At 63.7% G+C, this 15,638-nt stretch overlaps 1 protein-coding gene across 2 annotated transcripts; it reads left to right on the forward strand.

Moving 5' to 3' along the window:
• Positions 1–10,522, forward strand: TMBIM6 (transmembrane BAX inhibitor motif containing 6). Of its 2 annotated transcripts, none has more exons than XM_073319444.1 (10): positions 1–93; positions 6,017–6,123; positions 6,473–6,581; positions 7,026–7,146; positions 7,544–7,592; positions 7,675–7,772; positions 7,846–7,925; positions 8,618–8,718; positions 8,821–8,893; positions 9,307–10,522. In XM_073319444.1, exons 2-10 carry the CDS (start codon positions 6,068–6,070, stop codon positions 9,328–9,330), a joined length of 711 nt encoding a protein of 236 aa, XP_073175545.1. In that variant the 5' UTR covers positions 1–93; positions 6,017–6,067; the 3' UTR covers positions 9,331–10,522. The 2 variants fall into 2 exon arrangements, with proteins under 2 accessions (XP_073175545.1, XP_073175546.1); XM_073319445.2 differs by lacking the exon at positions 1–93 and adding an exon at positions 1,343–1,437.
• Positions 10,523–15,638: the final 5,116 nt, after the last annotated feature.

The following is a 15,638-nucleotide window of genomic DNA, read 5'->3' on the forward strand; positions in this document are numbered from 1 at the left end:
GCGGCGGGGGGCGTGGCCTGGTGGGAGGAGGCAGCAGGAGATCGAGGCCGGGGACACGTACGGAGCGGAGCGCGGCGGTGACGGAGGCGGCAGGTGAGAGCGGCCCCCCCCCCGCGCTCTCCGGAGGGGGGGCCTGGATCCCCTCCCCCCACCAGCCTGGCACGGCCCCGCCCCCCCCTGCGCTCTCTGGGGGGGGGCTGGATCCCCGGATCCCTCCCCCCCCGCGCTCTCCGGAGGGGGGGGCCTGGATCCCGGATCCCCCCCCCGCGCTCTCCGGAAGGGGGGGCCTGGATCCCCTCCCCCGAGGGCCCCCCCCGCGCTCTCCGGAAGGGGGGGCCTGGATCCCCTCCCCCCACCAGCCTGGCACGGCCCCGCCCCCCCTGCGCTCTCTGGGGGGGGGGGGCTGGATCCCGGATCCCTCCCCCCCGCGCTCTCCGGAAGGGGGGGCCTGGATCCCCTCCCCCCACCAGGCTGGCACGGCCCCGCCCCCCCTGCGCTCTCTGGGGGGGGCCTGGATCCCGGATCCCTCCCCCCCGCGATCTCCGGAAGGGGGGGCCTGGATCCCCTCCCCCGAGGGCCCCCCCCGCGCTCTCCGGAAGGGGGGGCCTGGATCCCGGATCCCTCCCCCCCCGCGATCTCCGGAAGGGGGGGCCTGGATCCCCTCCCCCGAGGGCCCCCCCCGCGCTCTCCAGAAGGGGGGGCCTGGATCCCGGATCCCTCCCCCCCCAGCGATCTCCGGAAGGGGGGGCCTGGATCCCCTCCCCCCACCAGCCTGGCACGGCCCCTCCCCCCGCCCTGTTTCCGGTCTTGGGCTTGCTCGCCTGCCCCAGGCCGCGCGGGACTGAGGAATCCCCCCCCTCCCCCCCCCCGGAGAACCCAGGCGTCCTGGCACCCGCCCCCTTCGCTGACGCTCCCCTGCCGGCCCCGGCCGGGAGGGACGTTCCGTGGGTCTCTGCATGCGACGCCCTGGACACGGCGCGTGGCCTCGGGGCGGGGGGCAGAGACCCTGGCCCGGGGCAGCGCCTGGCTAGAGCCCCAGACGCCCCTCAGCGTGGGGTGGGGCCGCGGGGCCGCCGGGTGCACTCAAGGACGACAAGGCGCTGCCCGAAAAGCCAAGCGAGGGTTTGCGTGGGTCTGCGAGACTCGCCTCGGAGCTGGGGTTGGGCCAGGAGCCGGAAGTGCCGCCCTGCGCTGGGGGGTCAGGAACGGCTCCCGAACAACGTGATCGACGGACCAACCGGTCATAAGTCCCTGGGAGCAGGTGGGATTCACCCAAGAGAGGAAATGGCAGAACTACTAACTGGGCATGTAACCTAATGCTGAAATCAGCCTCTGGCCCAGGGGCCCGGAAGGTCGCTTCTGTAGCCTCCGTATTTTAAAAGGGCTCTTGAGGAGATCCTGGCAATCGCAGGCCGTTAAGCCTAACGTCTGTACCAGGTAATTCGGTAGAAGCCATAGTAACGAGCAGAATTTTGTCAGACACGTAGTTTGTCGGGGGAAAGGGTGAACACGGCTTTTGTAAAGGCAAATGGCACCTCACCAATCTACCAGTGTTATTTGAGGGAGTTGTCAAGCCTGTGGATAAGGGTGATCCAGTCAAAATAGCGTATTTGCATTTTCAGACTGACTTTGACAAGGCTCCTCACCCATAGACTTTTAAGGAAATTAAGTAGCCATGGGATGCGAGGGAAGGTCCTCTCATGGGTCAGTAACTGCTTGAAAGATAAGAAACAAACAGTAAGAATAAATGGTCATTTTTCACACTGGAGAGATGTGAACAGTCCCCCAAGGATCTGCCCTGGGACTTGTGCTGTTCAGCATATTCATTAATGATCTGGAAAAGGGGGGTGATCAGTGAAGTGGCAAAGTTTGTGGACAATACAAAATTATTCGAGATAGTTAAGTCCAAAGTACACTGTGAGGAGTCACAGAGAGAACTCACAAGACTGGGCAACAAAACAGCAGATGAAATTCAACATTGAAAGTGCAAAGTAATGCACATTGGAAAACAATAATCCCATAGATACATATACAGTGATGGGGTCTAAACTGAGCTGTTGCCACCCACGAACAAGATCTTGGAGTCACTGTGGATAATTCTCCGTAAACTGCGGCTCAAGTCAAAAAGGTGAACAGTTTGTTAGCAACTATTAGGAAAGAGAGAGAAGAAATAAGACAAATATCACAATGCCACTGTGTAACTCCACAGTGCACCCATGCCTTGAACACTGTCCAGTTCTGGTTGTCCAGTCTCAGACAGTATCTAGTGGAACTGGAAAAGGCTCCGAGAAGGGCAGCGAAGATGATCCAGGGTGTGGAACGGCTTCCATCCGAGGAGAGACTAAAAAGATTAGAGCTGTTTAGCTTAAAGAAGAGCCCACAATGAGGGGACGTGATCTATAAAATCACAGGTGCTGTTATTTACCCTTCCCACAGTTCAAAAGTCAGGGGTGACCCGATTAAATTAATAGGCAGCAGGCTTAATACAAAGAAAAGGAAGCATAACTAACCTGTGGAACTCATTGCCAGGGGATGTTGTGATGGCCAGAAGTATAACTGAGTTAAAAAAAACTGCATAAATTCATGGAGGATGGATCCATCAATGGCCATTAGCCAAGAGGGTCAGGGACGCAACCCCATGCTTGGGGCAGCCCGAAACCTCAGACGACTAGAAGTCAACTGTGGAAGACTGGAGTGGATCACTCCACCATTGCCCTGTTCTGTTCTCCTGCCCTGAAGCTCTGGAGACAGGGGAGTGGGCTAGGTGGACCATTGGTCTGACCCAGTCTGGCAGCTCTCATGTTCACCTCAACTTTGGCTCCTGTTTGGTTAGTTAACAAGGGAGATGCAAACCAATAGAACCAATGGGGAGCAGATCCCCCTCTTTGAAAGTGTATTTAACCCCCCTCCCAAAGCATTACTGTCTGAAAGGGGCTCTCAGGATCAGCTGGGATTGAGGCAGTAGAGAGCTGGGTCTAGGCTCCCAGGCCCCTGGAAAGCTGTCTTTTTAAACCATGCCTGTTGTTGCTACCTGGAGGGGTGCAGTTGGGCGGGCTAGATTCTGGCGATTAGTGGGGAGCAGTTTATCTCATTACTAGCCCTGCGCCCACTCAGAGGTTAAAGGCCATTCCCCAACTCTGATACAGAGAACAGCTCGGGGAAGGAAGCAGAGGAGTCCGACAGGTGGGTGTAGGGTTAGGAGACATGGCTCCTGGGGCTGCGAAAGCTTCTGTGGATCCTGAGCCAGGGGAGCAGCGAGGGCGGGACCCAGACATGCCCTGCGATGGGCCAGGTGTTGAGGTCCGGCCAGCTGTTGCAGCACAGAATGTAAATCCTCCGTAGCCCGCGGGCACCGAACACTGGAAGAACTGGAGTTGGGCTGACGTCCCAGGCAGTGGGAAGGCTGAGGAGGGAGAGATGGGGGTGCTCTCCAGGAAGGGGAGTGTAAAAGGAAAAGATGTGGGCCAGCCCCCTTTGTGGCTGTGTGGAGAACCAGTGCTGTGACTGCCGAGGAGTACTGGGGCCTTGGCTCGCTGCCCCCTGCAGGATTTCGGGCAGGGCCTGGCTAGCTTGTTCGGGCAGGCCGGCTACCGCAGGAGGCAGACTGATGTGCCTGGGGAATGGGAGTGAGCTGACCGAGCAGGGCTGCGATGTCACAGAGGAGGCTGCGATGTCACAGGGGTGGCTATGCCAGCAGTTCTTCCCTGCCGCCCGGCGGGAGGGTGTGTGCCTTGCCCAGCGCAGTCAGGGCCAGCCTGGCGTTTCTCCCCGTCCCCAGCGTCGGGGCAGCGCAGGCGGATCTCCGGGCCGGGGTCCAGGCGGGCGGTAGAGCTCGGCGGTGGCTGCAGCTCTCCTGGGAGCAGGTGCTGCAAGGGCAGGACTCGGTGGGTAAAGGTTGCCGGGGTGGCCGGGTTGGTTATTTATTGATGAGCCTGGGTTCAGCTCCCTCCAAGGCAGGCTGGTTACTGACCTCGCCCTGGGGGTCCTGGTGACGGAGGGGGCGGGTGGTGTCCCCACTAGCGATCGATTGGACACCGTGTCCTACAGTAAACGTCCTTCAGAACGTCGCCTGAGTGTGAATTCAGATATCGCCATTGCAATCGAGTGCTCCCCGGGCCAGCGGTGTGGGAGCAGCTGGAGTCAGGCGCCATTCCTGTGCTCGGCCGCTCCCTGCTCGGCTGGGCGAGGAGTTTCCTGTTGCTTCTTTCTCTTTCGCTTTCCCAGTTCCTGGGCCCAAAGGCAGGGATCACGGCTGCCCTCGCTGGCTCTGGTGCTCTGCAATCCCGGGTCCCTCTGCCCCAGTGGGGCCAGGGGGCTCAGGCTGACAAAACCCCAGCCGAGTGGGCCAGTGCTGCAATATACTGCCCATGCCCGTGGGGAGAAGTGGGCGGGTGAGATCCACCCGCCATCTCAGCCTGCCAGACACGCATCAGGTGCCGACCTAGTTTGGAACCTTGCACTGACTCACGGCAGCTGGGGCGTAAACGCTGTGTCCTACCCTAATTCTAGCTTGGGAGCCGAGTCCTGAGCCCTGACCATCCACATTCCACTGTTGCTGCGAGACATCAGAGTTGCAGCATCACTCCAGAGGTGGCTGCATTCTAGGCCAGGGGAGAAGCGATTCCTCTGGCTGCGTGCATGCACGTAGGGCCGATGGGTTTCAGTAATGTTATCCTGCTGGAAAGTGGGGGGCTGAGGGGATCACCCCGCTTTCTGGCAAGTAGGAGCGACAGTCCTGGGGACCAGCCCCAGCAAAGGATCAGGCATCCTCTGGGTTCCTCTCGGAAGAGAGGTGGCCAGACCTAGATCCTTGTCCTGGTGACACTGGCTCCTGCTCCATGTGTTACTCAGGGCAGTCGCCTCGTTAAACATGCTGCAAGCCAATCCCACGTCCTGGGGCACTTGCCCCCCAACCCCTCCCACCCCCGCTGAGACAGGCCACTTGAGCCAGTTGCTGGACCGGCTTCTGCACAGTGGGTTCCTGGAGTAAACCCCAGCCGGCCCAGCAGGAAAGACCTGCTCTCACTGGGATTTGACTCCCTAATGGACAGGAGGCTTGTGGCAGCCTCCAGCACCAGGCAAATGTGGAAGGGAGCCAGCTAGGGCCAGGGAGCAAGGAGCCTCCCTGCCCGGGTGGCTGAACACAGTGCTGCAGCCTGTCTGGGACCAGCCCTGCCTGGGATGTCATTAGGGGCACTAATGGAAGCTTTGAACAAAGGCACTTTCCAGCCGCTCTCGCCTGCCAAGTGGAAATCCGTGGGGAGCTGGGCTCGCGGGGAGCCTGTGACTAGCCCTGCAACAGCCTGCAATAATTGCACCATCTAGACTATGGGCCCAGAGCCCCGGGTGGGGGGAGGAGACGGCAGACGCTTCAGAGAGGTTTGCACAACAGCTGCACAGCTCCTCGCCCAGCTATCCTCCGGAGCCAAGCCGAGAGAGCAGGGTGGGCGAGGGGGAGCTAGCCTGGAGCGAAGCGAAGCCGCGTTTCTCTGTGGTTGGGGGAGGAGATTCCTTGCCAGGCAGCTCCCCGGTGAGTCAGAAATCTCTCTTCCCAGCTGGCATTGTGGGGCTGGGGCCATGAAAGGACCTGACCCGTCCAGGAGCTCAGAGCCAGGTTGTGTCGCTTGCTCTGTCCTGGCCTGCGATGACGGATGGCTGCAGACGTGGCACGGTCTGGTCCCCCTGGAGAGTGCTGGGCATGCCATTGGCACTCAGTCTTAGCACAGCAGTGCCCGCTCGGGGGGCCCAACGTTCCCTCCCGAGAACGGTTCTTTTCCTTATTCAGTGCACAACAAGCCGCCTAGTTGCTCCCAAGTCACTTCCTGCCGGTGGGTCGATGGGGTGGGTGTCCCCTGCCAGCTGGGGCAGAGTGGGATGCTCAGACCCCCAAGCTGGGGGGAATCTCCAGGCGGGTCTCTCTGGAATGACCTCAGGGAGCTAGGCAGCCGGCCTGGGCTGAGTGCAGAGAGCTGCCATGGCCCACACTGACGTGCGTCCCTTGCCCTGTCTCTTCCAGCCGGTGCAGTTCCCCGAAGCGAAGGGTGCATCCCACCCACCTGCCAGCGCCATGGACGTGTTCAACCGGAACATTGACTTCAACGCGCTCTTCAAGTTTTCCCACATGTGAGTGTGGGGTTCCCTCCACCGGGCCCTGGTCCGCATGGGCAAAGAATACATGGGCTGGAGTGGGGTCTGGTGGTTGGGGTCTGGGAGCCAGGGTTCCTGGGTTCTGGTCCTGGCTCTGCCACGGAACCGCTTTGCCTCAGATTCCCCATCCCGGGGCGTGGATGCCGTGCTTTGGGATCCTCAGCTGTGGTACTAGGACAGCGTTTCTGCTCCAGCCGGCACCAGTGGCGGTTCCTTCTCTGGCTCGGCCGTCAGTTGAGTGCGCCCAGGCGGGGAGCCGTGGGCCGGCCCCGGGGGGCAGCTCTGAGACCTGGTGGTCGCTGACTCGCTCCTTTCTACCGCACAGCTCTGCCTCCACCCAGCAGCACCTGAAGAGGGTCTATGCCAGCTTTGCTCTCTGCATGTTTGTGGCAGCAACCGGAGCCTACATCAATGTGGTGACCCATCTGCTCCGGGTAAGGGCTGTGCTCGGGGGCTATGTCAGTCCCCCGCGCTGGGACTGGATGGGCTTACGGGGGGGCATCTCCTTCCCCCGGACTGAGTGCTGGCAAACGGGCACTGTGGGTACCCGTGCAAGGTCCTAACGCCTTCGCTGCAGCATCCAGTGCCAGGAGCAGCCATTGACCGGGGAGTACTGCAGACCCCGGTCTAATGCCCAGCACGTGAGGGCAATGCCCCGCCACCCCCTGCATCTTCTCCCACCCCCGGGCTGTGTCGGTGGGTAGAGCAGCCCCGGGCTGGTATAAGAATGGGGGTGTCCCGTGTTGTGGCCTGATCTTCTGGGAGCATCTGCAGCCCCCTCTCTTTCCATGCGCTCCCTGTGATGGGCCTGGCTGGTGCTGCATCTGCCCTCAACCCCCACACCAGGCCCAACTTCTCGTGGTCCGTCTGTCCAACAGTTCAACCTACTCTCGGGCCTGGGCTCCCTGGGACTGCTGATCTGGCTGATGGCCACGCCCCACAGCAGGGAGACGGAGCAGAAGAGGCTGGGGATACTGGCTGGCTTTGCCTTCCTGACTGGTATGTGTGTGGGATGCCTGCCCCTAAACCTCCTGGGCAAAGGGGCCTGGTCTGCAAGGCTCCCTTCTCCTCTTTCCGGCCCCTCCCCTGGGGAGCCTGGGCCCATAGCACTTACCGTCCTGGCCCTCGGGCCCTGTTGGTCACTGAACTGCCCCTTGTTCTAGGGCACAGGGCCTCTTCCTCCAGCCCGCTGGGCCCATGGAGGAGGGGAAGTCACGTAGACAGTTGGTGGCAGACCCAGGTATCCAGGCGTGGGGTTCCCTGCACTAAGCCCTGCGCCCTTCTCACCTGCCTCAGGGAAGAAGCTCTGAGCCCAAGGTGGCCTCTGGCTGCCGATGATGGGGGGAGGACAGGGGCGGGGCTGCTGTTACTGACGTGTGTCACTTTGTCCTTGCAGGAGCCAACCTGGGTCCTCTCCTGGAAATGTGCATCACCATCAACCCTAGGTGGGCACTGTGCGGCGTGGCTGGGCTGGGCTGGGTGCCCATGTCCGTCACAGCTCTTCTCACCTGTTCTCCTTTCCTGCAGCATCATCCCCACGGCCTTCCTGGGCACCGCTGTGATCTTCAGCTGCTTCTCCCTGAGCGCCCTCTACGCCAGGCGTCGCAGCTTCCTGTACCTGGGGGGTAAGAACCGGCCCCCCGCACCCCAGCTTCCCCCACCCGGCCAGGGGGGCTCACGCCTCTGTCTCTCTCGCAGGGTTCCTGCTCTCTGGCCTCTTCCTGATGCTGCTCTTCTCTTTGATCAACGTCTTCGTGGGGTCCACTTGGCTGTTCACGGTGAGGCCCGTCCCCACGTGTTAGGGTCCTGCCGGGTCCCCCCCCACCACGATCAGTAACGGCAGCCATCAACACTGGGGCCAGGCGGGTGCCTCGGGGCCTGGCTGTGGGAGCTGCAGCCAGAGCGGGTCCCGGAGGCAGGCCTGACCCTGCCTGGGCCGCGTGGCGACGGAACCTGTCCAGAGCCATGCCTGGGCACAGCTGTTGCTGACTGGGCAGACAGGGCCCGATCCTGGGAAAGCAGGTTCAGTGGGGGCTCAAAGGTGGGTGGGCCCCTTGCAGGATCGGGCTCTTGTCACTCCCACTGCTGGGCCGTGTTTTCAGCCTGCTTTGCCTGGCACTCATCACGAGGCTGGAGCTGGTTCGGGCAACTCGTGCCAGCTGTGGGGCTGCCTAATAGAAATACACGCAGCAGCGTTGCCTCCTGCCCCTGCCTTATCCCCGAAGCAAGCGAGACCTGGGTCCTCCCAGCCAGACGCAGGGCTGCTGGGTGCTGGCTGGGGTCATGGCTCGGGTTCACCCAGAGCCCGAATCCCCTCTTAACTGGGGGGCAGTGTCAGAGGGAGAGTAACTGGGGCAGGAACGGCAGCCCCTGCTGCTCACGGGGAACTGCACTGAGCAGACACGGGGTGGCAGGGGAACATCCCAAAGGTCTCAGGGGCTTGTCCCTGACTCTCCCTCCTCCGCACCAGGCTAACCTGTACCTCGGGCTGATGGTCATGTGCGGGTTCGTCCTCTTCGACACACAGCTCATCATCGAGAAGGCGGAGAGTGGGGACAAGGATTACATCTGGTGAGTGGGGACACGGATTACAGCTGGTGAGTGGGGGGCAGCGTGGTGGAGAGCCCAGCGCCAGGCTGAGCCCCCTTGACTATCTCTGCCTCTCTCCCGTAGGCACTGTGTGGATCTCTTCCTGGATTTCATCAACGTTTTTCGGGAGCTCATGATCCTGCTGGGGATGAACGAGGTGAGTCCCTGCCCAGCTCCAGGCCCTGGCTGCCGACAAGCCTGATCACTCGGGGCGGGCCCTGCGGCAAGGCCCCCTGGACGCTGGCCAAGTTCAGCCCAGCACATGGGCCAGGAACTGACTGGGCCCGGGACTCGGCAGGGGGCAGTAGCCAGCACCCACCAGGCCTGCTGTGCAGGGCCAAGCTCCTGGCCCCCTCCCTGCAGGAGCCCATGGAGACGAGTTCGGGCGGAGTCGTGCAGGGCTTGGCAAGGGCAGAGGAGTCTGGGGCCCGTGTGATGGGCCCCAGGTGGGCGCGTTCCCCGGGAGCCCAGGCTGCTTTGCCCCCGTGGAAGGGGCTGTCGAATGTTCGAGCCACCCACAGGCCAGCTGGGCGCCGGGCTGGGCCACTGACACGTCCTCTCCTCTTGCAGAACAAGAAGAAGAAGGAGAAGTGAAGCGACGCCAGGTGCCGGTTGGGTGGAGCCCCCATCCCCCCCATCTCCTGCCCCCCAACACATTAAAGGGGCTGTGCTCTGCCAGCCACAGGCAGCCAGTCGCTTTCCTATTTTGTGGGTTGTTTTCTCTTGTTTGAGCTTATTTTGATTAGAAACCAGCTGATTAGCAGCTCCTCCTCCTGGAGTTTGGTTTCCTCTTCCTGCCCGCAGCTTGCTCCTGGGGAGACCTGGGCCAGCCACATGCAGGCATCCCTTCCCCCGCAGCTCCTGCCCCCACGCACCCCCCCGCCCCAGCTCCATCTGGCTGAATCTTTCCAGGGGTTGGGTCCTTCAAAGGCTTCTCTCCCCTCGTAGCGAGAGTGGGGCCAGGAGCCTGGCCGTACAGAGCTCTGCCTAGAGCCGCCATGGCGGGGAGTTCTTAGTCTCCTACCCCCAGATCCTAAGAGCCCAGACACCTCCATCTTACAGCAGCCCTGCCCACCCTGGCCTTTCATTCAGCTGCAGCCAGAGTGTCTGGCCGGGTTCGCAGTGCACCCCTCTTCCCAGGAGCTGCACGCCCGGCATTGTCCAGAGCCACTGTGGACTCGGCTCCTAGAACTGCTTTGGTTCCAGCTCCGGGGGGTGGGGGGGCTTTGCACTGGCCCTGGCCCAGCAGAGAGATTAGTCACCTCCCCCACGTGGGACCAGCCATGCAGCAGGCCGAGGGGCTCCCCAGCTAGGCTCCGTCAGTAACAGGACCTGCTCCGCGCCCCTCTCTGCAATGGGCAGTCTCCCCGCATCCCGTCCCGAGGCTGCGGCGGCGTCCCCCAGCCAGGCACCCTCTCCCCTAGCAGGTACCCCAGACGTTTTTCTGAAGCTCCAGGTTTCTCCCTGGCTGATGGGCCCTTTTCCCCTCCCCTGAGGCCAAACTCCACCTCTGCTTGCTCGGGATAAAGGAGTCGCGCGCTCTCGCTCCCTCTAGAACCAGTGCCAAGAATCACAGTGTAAGAACTAATCTACTTTTAAAGAGACATCTAACAGGTTTTAATACCATAACGAGTGTAATTATCTTTCTCTTCTGTTTCATCAGTTGACAGCCCTGGCTGCGTTATATAACTCATACTGTGAAGACAAAGGTGTTTTGATTCAGAAATATGAAATCTCCATAGTCTTACTTTGTACAAAAAAATAAATAAAAATCCTCAAACTTTAACCTTTACAGCCAAGCTGTCTGCTCCTTTGTGGGGGGTCAAGTCACCCAAAGATCTAAGGGTCTCAACAGGACAGAGCGAGCTGATCAGCCGCACGTTACAGGTGGGGGAGGCTGCGCAGCGCTGGGAACTGGACCCATCACGTTCCAGAGCACAAGGCCAGCCTGCCTCAGAGTAGCCAGGGGAATATTTAGGGCAGGGAAAGATGCAGAAGTGACAGCCCCAGAAAGGCCCCCGTGCTGTGGAGAACTCCTGCCCCCACTGCGGGGTCTCAGCACAGCCTGGGGGAGGCTGCACGGGGGCAGTTCAGTCTCAGGAATAACAGCTGGGACGTGGCCATTGGGTGATGAGGGAGTGCAGGGGGCTTGTTCTGCAGAGGGGGCTGCACGTGCTGTGTGCCCCGCTGCAACGAGGGACGGGGAACCCAGTCGCCCTTCCACAGTGGGGGGCCCAGGGCCAGCTCCAACACCCCCTCCCCCACATCTCTATGTTCTCTGGGCCTGGTCTCTAGCCAGCTGTGGGTCAGGCGTGGGGATGATCCCAAGGCAGACAGGTGTCTGGAGGCCTGTCAGTCTCTCTTCCCCTTCCCGCTGGGAAAGCAAACGTGCTCTGCACCACAGGACTGGGCCGGGCTGGCCCCCCAGCACCAACAGAGTCAGGTGAAGTGGGGCAGCAGCAGGAGCTGGCCGGCGGGTGTGGTCCGGAGTACGGCATTCGGGCTGGCGCAGGCTGTCGTGCAGCGGCTGGTGCCAGGTGAACAGGACTGGTACCCTGCGGAGCACGTGTGGGCGAGAAGGGCAGGGGAGACAGAATTCAGCAGCCACCCTGGCCTAGCTACCACCTACAGCCCATGGCCCTGCTCACCCAGGATGGGGCTGTGGCCCTGGGCGCCCCTAAAATTACCTGTCCTGATAGTCTCCATGCCCATGGCATGCTGCTGTGACTCCAACCGCCCAGAAGCATTTCAGCAGGGCTGAGAAGACTTAACTCCATATATGCTGCATTTACAGGTAGGGACAGTTAAACTGGAGCCTGGCGCTTGCTTTTTACACCTCCCGCCCCCAAGAGCCCTTTGCCCAACAAAGCGCTTTAGACAATTTATTAACCCTCTAGGTGGCTTGCAGCCAGGGCCAGGGTGCAGTACAGTCAGGAGTCGGGGTGGGGAGGGGAAATGGCATTGGGGTCTGGCTCAGCCAGGCCCAAGCCCAGAGCTCCAGGCTTCCCTTCTCCCTCATCATGGCAGGGGTCTGCATTTGGTGCAAGACCCCCCTGCTGCGCCCCGGGGGGGGGGCTGGCCATGGGCACAGATCCCCTGCAGTCACGGGCCAGGCGGGCTCCCCGCACGTACCTTACGGTGCCCGCGCTCCTCACAGGTCTTGCAGGCAGGTTGGAAACTGGCTGTGCAGCGAACGACGAACCGGGGTTGGGACCTGGCTGCCTCGGGCTGGTGGCATTGCCTCTGGGAGGGAACCCTGCTGGGGCAACGGTGATGGGGGGGGGGGGACGGGGACTTAGTACACAGGCTCCCCCCACTCCAGGAAGAACGGGGGCCAGAAAATGCCTCCCTCGCTGCTAACCCTGCCTAGCGAGCACCCTGTCCCCTCAACACAGGCTGGGAACTGCCCGAGGGGCTGCTGGGGGCGGGCATGGGGCAGCCCCTCCCTCGGGGAAGCATGTCCTCCCCATCACGGCCCACAGCCCGGCCTGGCTGCCGGAGGGGAGCCAGCCCCGAGTGGGTGCCCCCATCCTGCTCCACCACCTCTGGGGAGACCCCCCCACACCACACGGGGGGAGGGGGGCTCTTCAGAGCTGCCCCTGAGAGACAGACTCCAGACGGGAAATGGGGCATCTCCAGTTGACTGGGGGGAGAGGCCACAAGGGCGCATCAGGATTTGGGGGCGGGGGGGCATCAGAAATTCCCCCCCCTCCCCAGGGTGGGAGGGGCCCTGGGAGGGGAGTGATTCAACTGCCCTGCAACCAGCGCCGCTGGCCCGCGGCTGGCCACAAGGGGGCACCGCAGGTTGGTGCCTGGAGCCACAGTGATGCTGGGGGGGGCCACTGGGCCCCTCACCCCCCCCAACCCCTTGCCCAGCACCCCATCGCCACAGCCCTAGTGCGGGGGTGGCTGAGCTGGGGGGGGCGCTGTCTGTCCGTCCGTCCAGCCCCACGGCCCCCCTGAGCCAGCAGCTCCCTGGGATATAACATAACAGCCCCCCCCGGCCCCCCCGGTCCCAGTCTTCACCCGGGACGCCAGTGACTGCCGGGGAGGGTGTGCCGCTGTGGGGCAGAGGGCAGACGCAGGGTGTAGGGCAAAGGCTGCTCAGGGCCTAGCGCAGGGGGGCCCGGTCTATGCCTGGTGCCACGCGAATACAGAGCCTGGCCGGGGTGCAGGCACGAGCCCCCCCTCCCGATCCAACCCCCCCCTCCCCGCTCTGCCTCAGCGGGGGAGCCGAGCCCCACAAGGACGGACTGGGCTCATGGCTCTGGGCACCGGCCCACGCACACGCTAGTGAGCTGCAGTGACGGCCAGCCCCGTCCCCCTCGTCTGCACGGCGGGCTGCCCCCCCAGATCCCGCACTGCCCCCCCACCCCTGCCTGGCCCCCAAACCCCACGAGTACCTGCTGCTGCTGCAAACCCCACACCCAGCCTGCACCCCCCCGCCGGCAGAGGCCGGGCGCTGTCCCGCCAGGCTGGGACATCACGACGGGGACCAGATCTTGCGAGGCAGCGGAGGGGCCCCATCTCCCTCCCGACACCCCGAGAGCTGCCTGCGGCCGGGTCGGCCCCACTCGAGGCTGCCAGGGAGCCAAGCAGCAAGGGGCCTGGCCAGCGTGAGGCAGGGCAACCTGGAGGGTCACCATGACAACTAGAGATTGCAGGACACCCTATATAATCGCGCCCCTCAGAGGCCCATTGATTCGGGAAAAGACACCAGTGTTCTGCCCTCCCACTGCTACCAGCCCATGTCCTGCCCCTGCCCCCCGCATGCCAGCCCTGCCCTGCACCCTGCCCGCCAGCCCAGCCCCATGCCCCTCTGCATGCCAGCCCTGCCCTGCACCCTGCCCGCCAGCCCTGCCCCATGCCCCTCTGCATGCCAGCCCTGCCCTGTGCCCCTGCCCTCTGCATGCCAGCCCTGCCCTGCACCCCTGCCCCACACCCCTGCCCCCCGCATGCCAGCCCTGCCCTGCACCCCTGCCTGCCAGCTCTGCCCCATGCCCCTCTGCATACCAGCCCTGCCCTGTGCCCCTGTCCTCTGCATGCCTGCCCTGCCCTGCACTCCTGCCCTGCACCCCTGCCCCGCACCCCTGCCCCCCGCATGCCAGCCCTGCCCTTCACCCCTGCCTGCCAGCTCTGCCCCATGCCCCTCTGCACTCCTGCCCCGCACCCTTGCCCCACACATGCCAGCCCTGCCCTGCACCCCTGCCCCCCTGCCCCCCACATGCCAGCCTTGCCCTGCACTCCTGCCCACCTGCCCTGCCCCATGCCCCTCTGCATGCCAGCCCTGCCCTGTGCCCCTGCCCTGCACTCCTGCCCCACACCCCTGCCCCCCGCATGCCAGCCCTGCCCTGCACCCCTGCCTGCCAGCTCTGCCCCATGCTCCTCTGCATGCCAGCCCTGCCCTGTGCCCCTGTCCTCTGCATGCCTGCCCTGCCCTGCACTCCTGCCCTGCACCCCTGCCCCGCACCCCTGCCCCCCGCATGCCAGCCCTGCCCTGCACCCCTGTCTGCCAGCTCTGCCCCATGCCCCTCTGCACTCCTGCCCTGCACCCTTGCCCCACACATGCCAGCCCTGCCCTGCACCCCTGCCCCGCACCCCTGCCCCCCACATGCCAGCCTTGCCCTGCACTCCTGCCCACCTGCCCTGCCCCATGCCCCTCTGCATGCCAGCCCTGCCCTGTGCCCCTGCCCTGCACTCCTGCCCCACACCCCTGCCCCCCGCATGCCAGCCCTGCCCTGCACCCCTGCCTGCCAGCTCTGCCCCATGCTCCTCTGCATGCCAGCCCTGCCCTGTACCCCTGCCCTCTGCATGCCAGCCCTGCCCTGCACTCCTGCCCTGCACCCCTGCCCCACACCCTTGCCCCCCACCCCTGCCCCGCACCCCTGCCCCCCGCATGCCAGCCCTGCCCTGCACCCCTGCCTGCCAGCTCTGCCCAATGCCCCTCTGCACTCCTGCCCCGCACCCTTGCCCCCCGCATGCCAGTCCTGCCCTGCACCCCTGCCTGCCAGCTCTGCCGCATGCCCCTCTGCATGCCAGCCCTGCCCTGTGCCCCTGCCCTCTGCATGCCTGCCCTGCCCACACCGGCTCCATCCTTCACCCAACTCAGCGGTGTCCGCTCACGCCTGCTCTCCCCTTTCACACTCAACCGTCATCACAGCCTGGCTGGCATCTGACCTGGCTCCACTGCCAAACAGCCGCTGCACCCCGCTCAGAGGTGGCTGCCTTTCAGTGCTGGGTGCGCAGTGCCCCCGTACAGCTGTCGATCAGTTTGCTCTGGGCTGGCGACGGATCCTCTCCCTTCGAGGCGTCTCTTTCCTGTGCTCTGGTACCATGGCTGGAATCGCTGACGCGGCAGCATCCCTTCGACGTCTGCGTGGCAGGGACTGGGATTCCCAGGAGGGGGGCCCAAAGCCCCCTTTCCAGCCTGCCCTGCGCGTGGGGGGCAGCCCCCGGTGGCCAGTCAGCGTCCGTGGCACCCACCCACGGCTCTGAAGAGGAAGGACCCAGCCTGACTCCCAACAGCCCCATGGGTGCTAGGTCTGGAGCGGGCAGAGGGGACCCGTTAGAGTCACACCGAGTCCATCGCGCCCCACGTGCACCGACGACAAACCCGCCCCCAGCAGGCTCCTCTGCCATTCGGGCCTGGGCTGGCTGCACCCTTCGAGGTGCCGGGTTGAGTGCAGGCCTGGGGGTCTGGAGGGACTGACCCCCCCTCCCCCGTGTCCCTGGGCCACTCCGGAGCTTGTGAAACCCGGGAGGGCACGTGGCTGTGGAGACCGCATGTGGGCACCGTGCCCTGGGCACCGACTCCTGCCCGGCGGCTCCGTTCCTGACCCCGCAGCTGCTGGCGGGTGGGTAGGGCGGGGATGGGAAACCATGCATTAATCCAGGCCAGCTCT

The sequence above is a fragment of the Lepidochelys kempii genome, chromosome 20 (genome assembly GCF_965140285.1).
Source record: "Lepidochelys kempii isolate rLepKem1 chromosome 20, rLepKem1.hap1, whole genome shotgun sequence".
Classification (NCBI taxonomy): domain Eukaryota; kingdom Metazoa; phylum Chordata; order Testudines; family Cheloniidae; genus Lepidochelys; species Lepidochelys kempii.

Excerpts from the sequence above, each read along its gene's own strand:
- TMBIM6 (XM_073319444.1), top strand. The coding sequence starts at position 6,068 with ATGGACGTGTTCAACCGGAACATTGACTTCAACGCGCTCTTCAAGTTT. Across the intron at positions 7,773-7,845 it reads CAGCTTCCTGTACCTGGGGG|GGTTCCTGCTCTCTGGCCTC; the intron begins GTAAGAACCGGC and ends TCTCTCTCGCAG. Across the intron at positions 8,719-8,820 it reads GGGGACAAGGATTACATCTG|GCACTGTGTGGATCTCTTCC; the intron begins GTGAGTGGGGAC and ends TCTCTCCCGTAG.